The 17,837-nt window shown below is 37.3% G+C and overlaps 1 protein-coding gene across 1 annotated transcript in view; it reads left to right on the forward strand.

The window, feature by feature from the left end:
* LOC131648743 (callose synthase 9-like) overlaps positions 1 to 17,837 on the forward strand; it is a 46,404-nt gene that overhangs the window by 19,875 nt on the left and 8,692 nt on the right. The window contains exons 31-42 of the mRNA XM_058918472.1: positions 10 to 170; positions 241 to 350; positions 8,959 to 9,093; positions 11,031 to 11,099; positions 11,175 to 11,352; positions 11,475 to 11,589; positions 13,425 to 13,544; positions 15,148 to 15,263; positions 15,355 to 15,438; positions 15,517 to 15,629; positions 16,783 to 16,835; positions 16,898 to 17,074. Coding sequence (XP_058774455.1) covers positions 10 to 170; positions 241 to 350; positions 8,959 to 9,093; positions 11,031 to 11,099; positions 11,175 to 11,352; positions 11,475 to 11,589; positions 13,425 to 13,544; positions 15,148 to 15,263; positions 15,355 to 15,438; positions 15,517 to 15,629; positions 16,783 to 16,835; positions 16,898 to 17,074 — 1,431 coding nt within the window. The remainder of the gene's footprint in view (positions 1 to 9; positions 171 to 240; positions 351 to 8,958; positions 9,094 to 11,030; positions 11,100 to 11,174; positions 11,353 to 11,474; positions 11,590 to 13,424; positions 13,545 to 15,147; positions 15,264 to 15,354; positions 15,439 to 15,516; positions 15,630 to 16,782; positions 16,836 to 16,897; positions 17,075 to 17,837) is intronic.

The following is a 17,837-nucleotide window of genomic DNA, read 5'->3' on the forward strand; positions in this document are numbered from 1 at the left end:
TATATGCAGAGAATGCAAGTCAAAAGATTATATTCATTGCTGACTATCAAAGACTCTGCGTCAAGCGTTCCTAGAAATCTTGAGGCTAGGCGAAGGCTGGAGTTTTTTGCAAATTCACTCTTTATGAAGATGCCTCAAGCAAAGCCAGTTCAACAAATGTTATCTTTTAGGTAAATATTTTTTAAAAAGAAATTATGCTATTTGTTGTTTTTGTGCTCATCTTATCTTCTGGCTGTGCAGTGTTTTCACCCCTTACTATTCTGAGATAGTGCTTTATAGCATGGCTGAACTTCAAAAGAAAAATGAAGATGGTATTTCAATTTTGTTCTATCTTCAGAAGATATTTCCAGGTAGTTTTACTTAATTTGGCTTCAATCACAACAATATAAGATCCTATTGAATGTCATATTTGATTTAATGTGTATCAAGTAAAATTTATCTGGTTGGATCTATTTTTGCTTTATCTACCTAGATTTTTTTGGGTGAAATTTAAACCTGACCGATGTTGTTGATGGCGGAGAGCCAAAATTCTGCCTTCCCGGTCGCTTTGCGGTGCCGTTATAAGTTATAACGGATTATGGCGGAAAAACCTCCAATACTGGCTGATATTTACCATTGCGGCGAGCCCCAAAACGACCATGTATATCCGCCATAACGAACATGGTGCCACCGTAGCAGACATGGTGCCGCAATTGATAACACTGAGCCTGACCACTATTATTTAGTGATAGTTGGGCCGGTTGAAATGCGTTCATGGGGCTGAATCTAATTATCTTATTTTTTCTTTCTCATTTAATTAATGGACCTACTCAAGTGCGCTTACTCTAAATGCACAACACAACAACTATCGAACAACTATCGAGTTAGTCTGACTCTATTTGTTAATCAGCCCTATGTTGTGCTAGAGAACCGCCATTTCGTCCTTGCAAAACTCATTCTTGGCGAACTTCGAAGAGCCTTAAGCTACGATCTCAGCGCTTGAGCAGAGGTTTGTCCCATAGTTGATCTAAAGGACATGATTTTTTGGATACTTTGGAGTCATTGTGGTTCTAAAGACCCTAATTACGTAGTTTTCTATTTAAAACAATGCATAACAACCCAATTATTTATATTAACGGTGATGTAATTATTTACTATTTCGCAATGGGGCCAACCTAAATACTTTCAAGCTTGCATAGCAACCTGTTAAGAAATATGGTAGGACTTAACTCAACCATACAAATCTGGATAGAACTCGGACCACTAGACCCACCATCAACGGAACAAAAGAACCACAATTAAATCAGAAATCACTGAACAACTTTGAAACAGATCAGCCCGCTCAAAGAGATAGACTAAATATATCAATTAAGAGTTGAGATGTTGCAGAAGAGTTGAGATGTTGCAGAAGCCTTTGGGCAATAATACATTCTTCTTTCTATTCTAGAAAGTTCACTTTTGGAATACGGTGACAATTTAAGTTCCATTGTTCGTAAAACTCTTGGATTCTTCAAAATATATATAGGAAAGATAAGGTCCCCTTGACTTTCAATTCAAATAATAGTGCAAGTTCTAAAGTGTGATAAAAGACATTGTGGAACACATTCTGATTCCACCCAACTTTCTTTATCATCACCTCCATCACCCCTTCCCAAACACGAACCTTATGAAGTTTGAGATTTTGAAGCTTAGGACAGTGGTGATCATTCGTAATACCAAATCCCAACAACATTTGAAAAGTTCTAGATTAATTAAATTATAAAAGATAGGAATATTATCAGTTGGGTCCCTGAGCTGATGCACCTTGAATGCTTCATAGTGGTCCAATATATCTAGGTGCAGAGACTTAGAAGTAGTTGTTAGTAGACCTCCAATTACTAATGTGTATGTTAGGCGTAGGCCCAAAGGCCAAGTAAGTTAGGCCCAAATGATTTAGTTAGATGTCAAGTATATAAGTAGAATAAAGAATGAGAAAGGCTATGATTCAGTTTGTATTTGGTTGGGTTGGTTTGGGAGAGACTAGGCTCTCTAATCCTAGAGGTTATTTACAGTTAATTGTGTAAGTATAACTGCTGTTGCAGTTTGTAACTGCTACTGCAGGAAGTTATTCCCTGTATAACTGCCATAAAGTACTCTAATGGTGTGTATTATTATTCCCTTAATTGTCAATACTATTCAGAATCTATCATTGGTATCATAGACAACGATCCTTGGCACTAGTTTATGGTCCACACGCGCCGCCAAATGGAAGCAAGATTGGAATTTTTGGAAAGGGCATATGAAGGTTTTGTTGCAACCAGAGAAGAGATTCATGAGTTGCGCAATCTGATGGAAACTGAAAAATATGAATCGCAGCGCCGAATTGATGAACTACTCGAAACTGTCCGCGGTCTCACTATCCGAAATGACAACATAGGTAATGGTACCCCTGTATTTGGACAGAATCTCCGCAACCATGATGACAAATGGAGAAAACTTACAATTCCCATTTTCGAGGGTGAAGACGCTTTTGGGTGGATTAATCGTGTTGAACGCTACTTTGATTTAAGGGGTGTAACTGACGAGGAAAAGGTACAGGCTGCCATGATAGCAATGGAAGGAAAAGCACTCACTTGGTATCAATGGTGGGAATTTTGTTCCCCCTCACCATCTTGGGATGATTTCAAGGCTGGTTTGATCAAACGGTTTCAACCGTCAATGCTACAAAGTCCCTATGAACTGCTCCTCAGCCTTAAGCAAATGGGATCGGTGGAAGAGTATCGGGACAAGTTTGAATTGTATGCTGGCCCACTTAGAAGTGTAGAACCAGATTATCTTAAAGGGATTTTTCTCAATGGGTTAAAAGATGGGGTAAAGGCAGAATTGAAATTACATCCGGTTACAACCTTGGCCGAGATGATGGATTTCGCCCAAAAAATTGATGAAAAGAATGTCATCCTTGACAAAGGAACTTCCTCCAACACCCACTCCAAGACTTTCACCAAGGGTTATGGTTATCCTTCTAACCGCACTGTTACGTGGGACTCCAACAACAAAGCAATCAACGCCAAAACAACGTCGATTGCTGCCACAACTGAGACATCTAACACAAAACCAGCAACTACTTCTCGTGGGCGAGCTTTTCGACGCCTTACAGACACGGAACTGCAGGATAAAATGGCCAAGAATTTGTGTTTTCGCTGTGATGAAAAATTTGCTCCGAGTCATGTGTGCGCTAATAAACAATTTCATGTCATGCTTATGGAAGGAGACGACGATGACGAATCAGCCCCATTTATTGAAACAGCAGAATCCACACTCCATACCCTTCAATTGTCGATGTATAGTATATCAGGATTCACATCTAAGAAAACTATAAAGTTGTGGGGATATTTGGCAGAGCAACGCATTTTGGTTTTGGTCGATTGTGGAGCCTCTCACAATTTCATTTCCTCTCTCTTGGCTCACCAACTAAGCTTATCCATTGCTGCAACACCTTCTTTTAATGTGGAGGTGGGAGATGGCCGCAAAATTCCATGTGGAGGGGTTTGTCAACAATTAACCTTGGACATTCAAGGTCTTACAATTCAACAAGACTTTTATGTCTTTGAACTTGGTGGAGTCGATATTGTGTTGGGGATGGAATGGCTAGCACAACTTGGGGAAATCCGGGCCAACTTTGGAGACTTGCTTCTCAAAATTCCTACACCCACAGGAACTCACATAATCCAAGGGGATCCCACCCTCTCCAAAGCACCGGCATCTATCAAATCCATGTATAAGGCACTCTCCAACCAAGGGGAAGGGTTTCTAATCACCTATCACATGATTTCAGAAGCAACAGACCCACATGCTGCCACACTACCGTGGATTCGACCAATTTTGGAAGACTATCCAGAAGTATTCACCGAACTACAAGGTTTACCACCCCAACGGAGTCATGACCATGCAATCATATTGAAGGAAGGCGCTCCTATCCCCAATCTACGTCCTTACAGGTATCCCCATTATCAAAAAAATGAAATTGAGAAATTAGTAGATGACATGTTGCAATCCGGAGTCATTAGGCCAAGTGTTAGTCCGTACTCTAGCCCTATCATCCTTGTCAAGAAAAAAGACGGTGGCTGGCGGTTTTGTGTAGATTATCGAGCCTTAAATAAAATCACTCTGCCAAATAAATTTCCTATACCCATTATTGATGAATTGTTGGATGAACTCGGAGGTGCAACGATATTCTCTAAGTTGGATTTGAAGTCTGGTTATCACCAAATCAGAATGAAAATAGAGGACATCCCCAAAACAGCCTTTAGAACTCACGAAGGCCACTATGAATTTGTTGTTATGCCTTTTGGTCTTACTAATGCCCCTTCGACATTTCAGGCTTTAATGAATGAAGTGTTACGCCCATATTTACGTAGATTCACATTGGTATTTTTTGATGATATTTTGGTGTATAGTAAAACCGAGGAGGAGCACAAGAGACATTTGGAGGCTGTTTTGATCTTGCTCAAAGAGAATCAATTGGTCGCCAACTTCAAAAAGTGTACCTTCGGACGAAGCCAATTGGAATATTTGGGACACGTCATTTCGGGGAAGGGTGTGGCAGCCGATCCACAGAAAATTGAAGCAATGCTCAATTGGCCTATTCCAAGAGATCTTAAAGCCTTACGGGGATTCTTAGGTCTGACGGGTTATTATCGTCGGTTTGTTCGAAATTATGGGAAGATTGCGAGACCTCTCACTCAACTTCTTAAGAAAGACAATTTTGGTTGGAATGAGGAAGCACAAGCTGCCTTTGCAGTTTTGAAAAACGCCATGGCTGAATTACCTATCCTTACTGTACCAGATTTTTCTCTTCCCTTTGTTATTGAGACAGATGCCTCTAACAAAGGCTTAGGCGCCGTATTAATGCAGCAGGGTCGACCAGTAGCATTTTTAAGCCAAACTTTATCTGACCGGGCACAACGAAAATCTGTCTATGAGCGAGAACTTATGGCTATTGTCATGGCGGTTCAGAAATGGAGACATTACTTGATGGGACGCCATTTTATTATTCACACTGACCAGAAAAGTTTAAAGTTCCTCACTGACCAGCGCATTTTGGGTGATGACCAATTCAAATGGACTTCTAAATTAATGGGCTTTGATTTCGATATTGTTTACAAACCCGGCAGTGATAACCGAGCAGCCGATGCTCTATCCCGTCGCATGACTTATGCTGCAGTTTCTGTGATCCACTTTGCTGATTTGGAAGAATGGGAAGCGGAGATAATGGCTGATTCTAAACTCCAAAGCATTATTCACGACTTGTTGCGGGATTCCAGTACTCACCCAAACTATACCTTCCAAAATCGGAAACTATTCTACAAAGGCAAGTTAGTCTTACCCCGGAGTTCTTCCAAAATTCCCAAACTACTAAATGAATACCATTCTTCAGCAGTAGGTGGCCATTCGGGATTTTTCCGCACTTATAAACGGTTAGGTGCCTTGGTTTATTGGGAAGGGATGAAGAAAGATATTCAGAATTTTGTGGCTTCTTGTGCTATTTGCCAACAAAATAAATACCAAACCTTATCCCCTGCTGGTCTTCTCCAACCACTTCCAATCCCCTCTCAAGTTTGGACCGATATATCAATGGATTTTATCGAAGGGCTTCCCAAAAGTCAAGGTAAGGATGTTATCTTAGTGGTGGTTGACAGATTCACTAAATATGCTCATTTCTTGCCTCTTAGCCATCCTTTTAATGCTAAGTCAGTGGCTGAAATTTTCCTGCAAGAAATTGTTAGACTTCATGGTTTTCCTTCTACCATAGTCTCTGATCGGGACAAGATTTTTCTGAGTCATTTCTGGACGGAATTGTTCAAAATGGCTGGTACCAAATTGAAGTTCAGTACAGCTTATCACCCTCAAACAGATGGCCAAACTGAGGTAACAAATCGGTGCTTGGAGACCTATTTGAGATGCTTAACCGGACACAAACCGCGGCAATGGGTCAAGTGGCTAGGTTGGGCAGAATTTTGGTTTAATTCCAATTACAACAACTCAACCAAGACCACTCCTTTCAAAGCTTTATACGGCCGTGATGCACCACAATTGGTTAAGGGTACCACTGTTCCTTCAACGGTGGAGGAAGTTAACAGGTTGACTCAAGAACGTGACATCATTCTGCATGATCTTCATTCCAACTTGGCCAAAGCCCAAAACCGAATGAAAACTCAAGCCAATAAACACCGGAGAGATGTATCATTTGTTGTTGGGGACTGGGTTTATCTCAAATTGCAGCCTTATAGACTCAAATCTTTGGCAAAGAAGATCAATGAAAAGCTTAGTCCTCGTTTTTATGGCCCTTATCAAATTACTAAGCTCATCGGTTTGGTTGCCTATCAATTAGCCCTTCCTGCTGAAAGTAAGATTCATCCCGTCTTTCATGTTTCTCTGTTGAAGAAAGCTGTCACACCAGTCCCAAATCCTCAACCATTACCACCTATGCTGTCAGAAGATTTAGAACTTCAAGTGGAACCTCAAAATCTCATGGCTGTCCGTACTAATGCTGCCAACGTTGTGGAGGTGCTTATTCAATGGAAGGACTTACCAGCATTTGAAGCAACATGGGAAGCTTTTGAGGTCATCAACCAACAATTTCCTGATTTTCACCTTGAGGACAAGGTGAAACTTTTGGAGGGGAGTATTGTTAGTAGACCTCCAATTACTAATGTGTATGTTAGGCGTAGGCCCAAAGGCCAAGTAAGTTAGGCCCAAATGATTTAGTTAGATGTCAAGTATATAAGTAGAATAAAGAATGAGAAAGGCTATGATTCAGTTTGTATTTGGTTGGGTTGGTTTGGGAGAGACTAGGCTCTCTAATCCTAGAGGTTATTTACAGTTAATTGTGTAAGTATAACTGCTGTTGCAGTTTGTAACTGCTACTGCAGGAAGTTATTCCCTGTATAACTGCCATAAAGTACTCTAATGGTGTGTATTATTATTCCCTTAATTGTCAATACTATTCAGAATCTATCAGTAGTGTGTGCTTTCAAGGGTAAACAGTTCAAAGCACAACCTTTTTTATTGGCAGTAGAAGATTTTTTATTGTCTTCTAGTGGAGTTGAATTTCCCTCACTCAAAATTCTTGATTTCAACCATGTTAGTTTTCTTGGCGGACTTAGAGATTTTTTGTTGCTTTTATCTGGATCTCCAATCCTTGAGGATTTAAAAGTATTTTGTGTAGACTTTCAATGTACGAAAGCTTCTGTTATTCTCAGATAATTTTAAAACGTAAACTTACCCAAATTATGAATTGTGATTTGAACTGTTTTTCCTTGAAAGCACTCACTATTTTGTATAAACTTTCAATGAACGAAAGCTTCTACTGCCAATATCATGAGTTGTGATTTAAACTGTTTATCCTTGAAAGCACTCACTACTAAGTCCTTGCGCCTATATATATATTGGACCACTATGAAGCATTCAAGGTGCATCAGCTCGGGGGGTCCAACTGATAATATTTCTATCTTTTATAATTTGATTAATTTAGAGCTTTTTAAATGTTATTGAGATTTGGTATTATGAGTGATCCACCAGTGCCCTAAGCTTCAAAATCTCAAACTTCATAACAAACTTCATAACAAACTTCATAAGGTTTCTTGTTGTGAAGGGGTGATGGAGGTGATGATAAAGAAAGTTGGGTGGAACCAGAATATGTTCCACAATGTCTTTTATCACACCTTAGAACTTGCATTATTATTTGCATTGAACGAAAGGGATCTTATCTTTCCTATATATATTTTTGAAGAATACAAGAGTTTTACGAGCAATGGAACTTAAAGTGTCATCCTGTTTCAAAAGTGAACTTTCTGGAATAAAAAGAAGAATGTCTTTTTCACAACTCTTCTGCAACATGTCAACTCTTAATTGATATATTTAGTCTATCTCTTTGAGCGGACTGATCTGTTTCGGAGTTGTTCAGTGATTTCTGATTTAATTTTGATTCTTTTGTTTCGTTGATGGTGGGTCTGGTGGTATGAGTTCCAGTCAGTTTTGTAGGGTGGAGTTAGTCCTACCACATTTCTTAACAGGTTGCTGTGCAAGACTGAAAGTATTTAGGTTGGCCCATTGTCAAATAGTAAATCATTACATCATACAGCCGTTAATATATATAATTGGGTTGCTATGCATTCTTTTAAGTAGGAAACTACGTAAATAGGGTTTTTAGAACCCCAATGATTCCAGAGTATCCCAAAAAGTTATGTCCTTTAGATCAACTATGGGACAAATCTCTACTCACGCGCTTACATCGCAACTTAAAGCTCTTCGTAGTTCGCTAAGAATAAGTTTTGCAAGAACCAAATGGCGGTTCTCTAGCACAACAGAGCGCTGATTAACCAACAGAGTCAGATTGATTCGGTAGTTGCTGTGTTGTGCATTTAGAGTAAGCGCACTTGAGTAGGTCCATTAATTAAATGAGAAAGAAATAATAAGATAATTAGATCCAGCCCATGAACGTATTTCAACCGGCCCACCTATCACTAAATAATAGTGGTCAGGCTCAGTGCTATCACTTGCGGTGCAAATTAGATCCAGTCCCCATGAACGTCTTTCCTGAATTTTTCCTGATTTCTTCCCAAGCTGTCACAAATTACATTTAGGTTGGCATGATTTTACTAATTTGTTTTTATTAGCTGTTTTGAGATTGGTCAGCTGGCTTGCTTTTGCTTGTTACAGTTAATTGTAACTGCTTTTGTTGTCAAAAGAAGGACCGGCCAGTTCTCACCTTAAATTGAGTTGGTTTAATAGGATTGCTTTTGTGTTTTTGAAATGTGTCCATTTGTTGAAAAGCTAAGATTGTTCTGTTTAATAGGATTGCTTTTGGCCTGCAGTAATTAATGAGTTGATTATTGTTACTTCCTACTCAAGTCTGAGCTATTGTATACTCATGCTTTTTGTGCTTCGTTGTTTTTCTACTGTGATTTATCGATTTGTGGTTAATTTAATTCATTACAGATGAGTGGCAAAACTTTCTTGCTAGAATCGGCCGTGATGAAAATTCAAGTGACACTGATCTTTTCGATAGTCCTGGTGATATTCTTGAACTGCGCTTTTGGGCTTCTTATCGAGGGCAAACATTGGCCAGAACTGGTAATGTTTTAATATATTTGCTTCAATACTTGATTTGCATCTTTTTTCTTTTCCATGTTTTATGTGTCAATATTTTAGTCTCTCCTGTTGTATAAATTGTTTGAGATCTACTTGCTGCTAACAAATTTGTCTTCTTCAATCTAAAATTTGTCTGTTTTAGCCATTAAAAGATAGCTTCTTTTATTGTATTTTCAGAAATGATTTTCCTAAAAACGTTTTTCAAAATTGTTAAGAAGTGTGATTAGGCCTAACTCAACCCTACAAAACCGGCTTGTAGGGTGAGGATTGTCCGCACTTATAAGAACATGTTCAGGCCATATATTGTCCGATGTGTGACTCTTAACACACCCCCTCACGCCCAGGACTAGACAACTGGAGCGTGGAAATAAACGGTGGGCGGCCCGATAGCGGAATCCATAGAAGGTGGCCCACCGAATCTTAAACGAGGCTCTTGATACCATGTTAAGAAGTGTGATTAGGCCTAACTCAACCCTACAAAACCGGCTTGTAGGGTGAGGATTGTCCGCACTTATAAGAACATGTTCAGGCCATATATTGTCCGATGTGTGACTCTTAACAAAAATATTATCAAATTTTTAAATTCGTTTTTTCTAAATTGAAAGACTAATTTTGACATTCTATAACATAATCATACATTATTAAAGATCAAAACATAGTTGAAATCGCAACTTTTTCAAAAAGTTGTTTCTTAGAAATGATTTTTATGAAAAGCTATTTGAAATAGCTTCAAAATTAAATGATTTTTTTGAAATTTTGATATTCAAAAAAAATTCAATAAAATGATAAAACACCTAAAATAATATTTTAAGAATAACTATTCAAACTAAATTTTCATTTGAATCTTTTATGAAGACTTTCTTTGTAAATTTTTTTTACACAAAAATATGTATAACTACAAAAATCATTTTTAAAAAAAAGCTGAAACAAATGGCCCATATTCCAGTTTATATTGTTTTCCTGCCTTGTTTCATAGTTTCTAGACTTCCTTTATATCATTGTTTTTAATACTAGAATGGTCATTAAGCTGTAAAAGCATTGATTGACAAAATCAATTTGCTTGTCAATTATTAAACCATGATTAAATTGGAAATCATGTATGCTCGAGCTTGAGGAGGAGTGTAGAATTAAGTAAATCTGTGTATATTCCTATAGTTTTACAACTTCCTAGATTGATTGCTAATATTCTTAGGATATACAACTTTTCAGGTTAGTGCTTATTCATTATGTATGCAGTGTATTTTTCTAACACCATTAAAAACGCATAAGTTACAAACATAACCAGATGTCTCAGCTCATTAACCATCTTTAATCAAGATAAGCCATTCAAACTTGAACAGTATTAAAATGATTTTCAAGTGTGTAGTTGCACACAAGTTATGGTTTATGAACCCCTACAAATCATGTTTATTTGAGCATCTACAAATATATTTGGACAAAATCTAAATGATTAAAGGATATATATGTATATATGAACACTTGAAAATCGTGGTTAATGACATTTAAAATTGTGATTAATTGGGTTTAGAGGATGGTAAATGAGTTGAGTGGGAACACATTGTTGTATTCATTAGCCATCTCCTTAACATAATTAACCACATATTTGAACTGTGTTTATCGTTTTATTTGTTATAGAAGTTTGATGTCAAAATAACACAATTCGTTTGCAATTCATAAAATAGATATAATCTTGACTGTAAAGTAATATGTTAATGGCTAAAACCAATGTTGTTTTATTTATGACTTATCAAGTTGTGCATCTTAGACGAAAACATCTTTTGATTCTTTCATTTCAATTATCCAGTTTATCACATGCAAAGTATAACATCAAAATAATAAAAATTCCTTCAAACCTCTTAAAAGTTTATCATGAAAAATTGAAGTAGCTTATTTTCTATTCTTTGCACTTTGAAATGCAGTTCGAGGGATGATGTATTACAGGAAAGCTCTTATGCTTCAGACCTATTTAGAGAGGACCACAGGTGGAGGTAAGGGGAGGTATACACCCATATATTTTCCTGCCTATATATGCTTGTAACTCTTTTTTTTTTGTTATGATTTAGATTTGGAGACTGGAGATGGTTTTGATGAAGTATCTGATACACGTGGCTTTGATTTATCCCCGGAAGCACGTGCTCAGGCGGATCTGAAGTTCACTTATGTTGTGACATGTCAAATTTATGGTAAGCAGAAAGAGGAGCAAAAGCCTGAAGCTGTTGATATCGCTTTACTTATGCAAAGGTCAGCTCAGCAATATTTTTGTGAAGCTTTTTTTCCTTAGTTATATTCTATTTGATTTTCTTCATTATTCAAATGCTAAAGTCTATAGCTTTATCCAATTTTTCAATTATTTGTGCTTTTAGAAATGAAGCTCTTCGCGTGGCTTTCATTGATGTTGTTGAAACTTTAAGAGATGGACAAGTGAACACGGAATACTACTCAAAGCTTGTCAAAGCTGATATTAATGGAAAAGACAAGGTGTGCCATTCTTCTGTGCTCTTTACACACTTCCGTTCCACATTCTGTTCTATGGCCAGGGTTTTCGTCTTTCACTTTCGAGCCACATTTTAATATCTACCTCTTAGTCTAGTTTCTTATCTTGTGAGAATGGCGTTGATGGTCAATCAATTTGTTTTAAATTCTTATAGCTTTTCTCAGCATAACTGTCCAACTTTTTCATTCATAATTAATTTGGTATTACAATCCATTTGGTTTGAAAGATCACAGTGAAACTTGAGTGTAATTGATAAGTGGTTAATAGTTGAGACTAGAGTTTGTGAATATGTGAGCAGGAAGTTTCAAATTACAAAAATTTTTCAGTGTTTTTCCTGCACTACATACATGTAAATGTAATAGCTTCCATGGCGTATATGCTAAAGAACAGGAACTTTTGTTATGTTGGGTGTGTTTCTTGCCATTCAAATAACACCTACAGTGATGGGATTATTTTTTCCTTTAATATGTGTGTGTGTATTGCTGTATTAGAGAGTACTACCTCCATCCTTAAATATTGGTTCCTCTTGAGACTTTTTCTCGTCCCTTTCTATGGGACCCTTTTTCAAATTTCACCGAAATTATTTATTTCTTTAGCAACATACCCTGAATTATGTTACCTCTTTTTATACAACCTGTGATAAATAATAGTTTGATGGAGTCATAAACTAATTAATGCTTTTGAAGGGTAAACTAATAAAACAATACCAAGTGTCACCAAGTTTAGTAAAACTACCAACTTTCTTATTTCCCGTAGTTTTGTCAACAAATTCCTATATTTAGGGATGAAGGTTAATAATTGTATGTTCTTCCTATATTTTAGACTTTTTAATGTGATTGAATATCATGAACTGACATGAAATAAAATTCAAACAAACCATGATATCAATACCGACTAAGATAAATTATTTTGTAGGTTTTAGAATTGTGGTTTGGACTAACTCAACCTTACAAAACCAACTTGTAAGTTGAGGATTGCCCTCACTTTTAAGTTATAAACATATTTTCAGGCCATAAGAAAACCTAATAGCAAGTGCTTAAACGAACTTTGGATAGGTTCTGAGTGCAAGTCTTTGCATTGATTAGTTTTAAGGAAAGAAAACCTTAGAAAATCGGCGTGTGTCTCTTGGATAGGTTTGTTAAGAAATGTGGTTGGGTCTAACACAACCCTACAAAACCGGCTAGTAGGGTGAAAATTGCCCCCACTTATAAGCACATGTTTAGGCCATATATTGTCCGATGTGAGACTCTTAACACACCCCCTCACGCTCAGGACTAGACAACTGGAGCGTGGAAATAAATGGTGGGTGGTCCGATAGCGGAAACCATAATAGGTGGCCAGCGGATCTTAAACTAGACTTTGATACCATGTTAAGAAATGTGGTTGGGTCTAACACAACCCTACAAAACCGGCTAGTAGGGTGAGGATTGCCCCCACTTATAAACACATGTTTATATATTGTCCGATGTGGGACTCTTAACAAGGTTCAATGGATTTTGGATAGGTTCTGAGTGCAAGTCCTTACAGTTATTAGTTTTGTGAAAAAAAAATGTGCCATAAAAGGAACTGTGAAGGACTTGTTGTAAGCACCTAATGCTTGTATGATGTACCTCTCATGTTCATGTTCATGTCACTGGTTAATTTGAAAAGAATGCAATGCTAAAAGTTTAGGGTTGGTCATCAAATCTAGTCCCCAAATCATCATCGTTGTTGTTTGTGTGTGTTGGAATCCCTTGTTTGCCATATTTTCTTAGGTTTCTCTTACATTTGTATTCTATTGAATTTTCACTCCTTCAATTAAACCCTTCTGATGTCATAGGAAATATACTCGGTGAAATTACCTGGAAATCCTAAACTTGGTGAAGGGAAGCCCGAGAATCAAAATCATGCAATTGTATTTACCCGTGGGAATGCCGTTCAAACAATTGACATGAATCAGGTAGTTAATTTAACAGTTTACATCAATAAGTATTCTATTGTATTCCTTAATATGTATGTCGCTCCTAGTTGTATTGATTTATACACTTTCAGTTTGAAGATTTTTCTAATTTGTATTACATTTTACTATCAATTTTCTATTTCATTTAGTGTGCAATTAAACTTTTATAAATGATAGGTAGGAGTACACATCATGTGCTTGGCTAATATTTATTTTTATCATAAGTTGCAAAGTTCAACAACACTCTCATATACTCTCCACCAAGTTAGCTAATCATTGAGCATTTGTCTGTTTGTGGCGTTTGTTCTGTCCTAGAGTTGTTAGGTTTGATCTTGGCTTGTAATACTAAGAACTACAATTTGCTTGCTAAAGATTTTTTTTCTAATAAATAACAAGTCCATTTCCACGTACTTTGTGCGAGTAACTCAGATTGCATAGTCTGAATCCATTGTGATTCTGGAGTAACTTGTTCTAGAGTTGGGTACTCACCCTTCATGCTAGATCTAGCAACATGGTTTGCTTGTAGGACCACCAAGAGATTGGAAGCCAATATTTTTTGGTAATTACTTTTCCCACCCTTAGGGTTGCTCCTCCACCACAGTGAAAAGTCACAACTGCCTCTAGAATCTGGAGATGCATCTCCGGACACATCTTTTTTACACACACACACACCTAAGTGAAATTGGTAAGCCACCTTTATTTTGCCAAAATTTTGGTTGAGTCCGAAGATGCATCTCCGGACGTACCCAAATTACAGTCACCCAACGCATGAGCCACCCAAATTCCAAAGATGCACTTCCGTAGCCTGCTGAGAGGAGGTACAATACTGTGAGAGCAAGCAAGACCTTCAGAATTGAGGTAACAAACACAGGCATTAGAAATGATTCTTTGCTTATGTTGAGTAAAAAATAAAAATCAATGATGCATATGTTTTCCGTCATTTGTAACTGCAAAAGAGGCGACCTAGCATTATTATTACCTGTTCATGTCTCACCATTACGGACGTGCATCTCCGGACTAAATTCGAGAAAAATAGGATGGATAACTCACGAATTGCTGAGCTGTGTGTATTTTAGGTGCGTCCGGAGATGTTTTTCTTGAATATGGAAGGGCAAATTTGGATTTTCTTGAATATGGGGTGGGAAAAGTAACCTTTTTTTGCCCTGCCATCATGGTCAGCATCACAACGGGTATCCGTACTGTGCTTTAGTTTAATCTACATTTCTGCTTTACTTAGAGGCAACCACCCTGAGTTTGAGGGGAGACGACAGAAGGACATGTCATGTACTCGGCTTATATTATTGTGTATCGTAAGTAACAGGGCTCTTGAACACTCTACTTAGTTCGTTTAGCAGTGGGTCTTAGTCTGTTAGTGGTGGGCATGATTATTTTGTTAAGAGTTAAGTAAGTCTGAACTAAATCTACATTTCTATTGTATTGTGACTCAGAACATTAGAAATAACAAATACAGATCGAAACTCTCTCTCTCTCTCTCTCTCTCTCTCTCTCTCTCTCTCTCTCATCTTTACAATTCTCTCTATTTTGAATTCTTTCCGTAGACAATTACAATTTTATACAAGTCTCTCTATTTTATGCTTTGTAGGATAACTATTTTGAGGAGGCTTTGAAGATGAGAAATCTTCTTGAGGAATTTCATTCTGACCATGGTCTTCGTCCTCCCACTATACTTGGTGTTAGAGAGCACGTCTTTACTGGAAGGTATGTGTAGCTTAAGTTCTATGACTCTGTTTCTTTTTTTGACTAAATTTTGTTTGTATATTGTTGAGCAAATTTTCATGTTACTGTACAGTGTGTCATCTTTGGCTTCATTCATGTCCAATCAAGAAACTAGTTTTGTGACTTTGGGTCAGCGGGTTTTAGCAAATCCTTTGAAGTAAGCCCAATTGATGTTAAATATTCATTTCATCTGTTCATATCAAAATCTGTAATGTGTTAATTATGATTTGTTCAGGGTTCGGATGCATTATGGTCATCCTGATGTTTTTGATAGAGTGTTTCATATAACCCGTGGTGGTATCAGCAAGGCTTCTCGTGTTATCAATATTAGTGAAGATATTTACTCAGGTATAACAGTTGATTTTGCTTCATAGAATTTTATTTGCCCTGGTGATGCTGCAAATGTTCCTACTCTAGGCCACACTCTATACTTCAAAACATTTTGGACTTTTTTGGAAATCTAATGGCTACAAAATTATTGTGGAACAATTCATTGAATAATAAATGTAATTCAAGGTGGGCCTATTTTAACAAATAACCATATTTCGTGACTAAAGGCATATTACCATTGTTGAAAATATATATGATATTGTTGGAATTTCCGCCTTCATTGCGGTCTGCCCCTAGTTGCCTTAATTGCGGTTTTTTGATTGCCTTCATTGCAGTCTCCAACACTTTCATTGTGTTGTGCCCCCACTTATAAACACAACACTGACCATATCTCTAAGCAATATAGGACTAAATCCACCCCTTTAAACCCAACACAATTAAGATGTTGGGGGCTGCAATTAAGGCAAACCGAAGTGCCACAATTAAGACAACGGGTGGACCGCAGTTAAGGCGGAAAGTCCAACAAATATCTATGGAATGTTGTATTTCAACTCGTGGTAATATCAGAGGTTTTTGTTTCTTGTATTAGTGGGAGGTATCCCTCACGTTACAAATTGGTATCATATTGGATGTAATATGACCTAAAATCGTGGTAATATCATATTGGATGTAATATGACCTAAAAAAGGGTATATTAGTGGGAGGTATCCCTCACGTTACAAATTGGTTTTGAAAGTTGCGTTAGACCTAATCCAAATTTTATTAAAAACAAATACGATATGAGAAACTCGAGTCCTATTTTATAGTCATTCAGGAGAGGGCAAGGATAAAGTGACCCAAAAAGTCAAAAAGTAGGGAATGGCTTTAAAGTGAGAGCATAACCAACTTGTAACTTCACTGGAGAAGTCATTACTGTCGGTTTCAATACTACAATGCTACAGCATCTTACTTAGTGCCTAAGGGTCACTACATCGTGCTACGGGTGATAGTGGCTGATAGTAGCATCTTCTATGGCTGATATTGACAATATATATTATAATTACAATTCTTACCGCATTCCTGTATGATTCAATGAATTTCAAATAAGCTAAACTTAATGTCCCTGCTTTTTTTTATTGCCACTGTTACCATTTCCCCATATTTTCTTCTTTTGATTCTTGTTTATTCACAGGATTCAATTCAACCTTGCGACAAGGAAACATTACTCATCATGAATATATTCAGGTGAGGCTTGTTATTTAAAGATGTATCTTCTACAAATCCAGCTCTAATGATAAATTGTACAGGTTGGTAAGGGAAGAGATGTCGGCCTCAATCAAATTGCACTATTTGAGGGGAAGGTTTCAAGTGGTAATGGTGAACAAGTTCTCAGTCGGGATATATACAGACTTGGGCAACTTTTTGATTTCTTCCGGATGATGTCTTTTTACTTCACAACAGTTGGGTACTACTTTTGTACCATGGTATGTCATTCATGCGTCACCTTTTTAATTTTTTTATCGATTAACGCACATGTATCAAATTGAAATAATTTTGGATAAAAAATAAAGAAACAAGACATTTTGTAAAAATAGTTTAGACTCACCTATAATACCAATCAAGTATAAGAGTCAACCTGATTATAGGTATCTTGAGAGTTAATTGAGGTGCTTGAGTGCGGTCAAATCTAAGTTATGTAAAAAGTGGTTAATTTGGGCAGAAGTTTGCCTAACTCCGACTACAACAGTTTTGCCGAATTTAACCCTTTCATTGCTCTTAATGGTCATGATTATCCTTAGAATGTGTGGGTTGGACCTAACTCATCCCTATAAAATCAGCTTGTAAGGTGAAGATTGCCCCCACTTATAAACACAACACAACACAATGAAGGTATTGGGTGCTGCAATGAAGGCAAGCCAAATGCCACAATTTAGGCGGCTAAGGGTGGAGTGCAATGAATGCGGAAATTCCAACACTCAACTAACAGAACTACATTTCCTTCAACAGTCTTAGATTTTATATTGGGCCTAACTCATCCGTACCAAACCGGTTTGTGAGGTGAAGATTACCCCCGGTCCCCCACTTACAAACATATTTTCAGGCCATTTCTCATCCAATGTGAGACTCTTTCTTGCATGGTCTCAGATCTAACTTGTTAAGGCTCAAAATTTTATGTGAGTTCAGATTAACAAACATAGCAGGGACGAACCTGTGGTGTTGGGGACTGGTTCTACTGGAAACTAAAAA

Source organism: Vicia villosa, linkage group LG2 (assembly GCF_029867415.1).
Source record: "Vicia villosa cultivar HV-30 ecotype Madison, WI linkage group LG2, Vvil1.0, whole genome shotgun sequence".
Classification (NCBI taxonomy): Eukaryota; Viridiplantae; Streptophyta; class Magnoliopsida; order Fabales; family Fabaceae; genus Vicia; species Vicia villosa.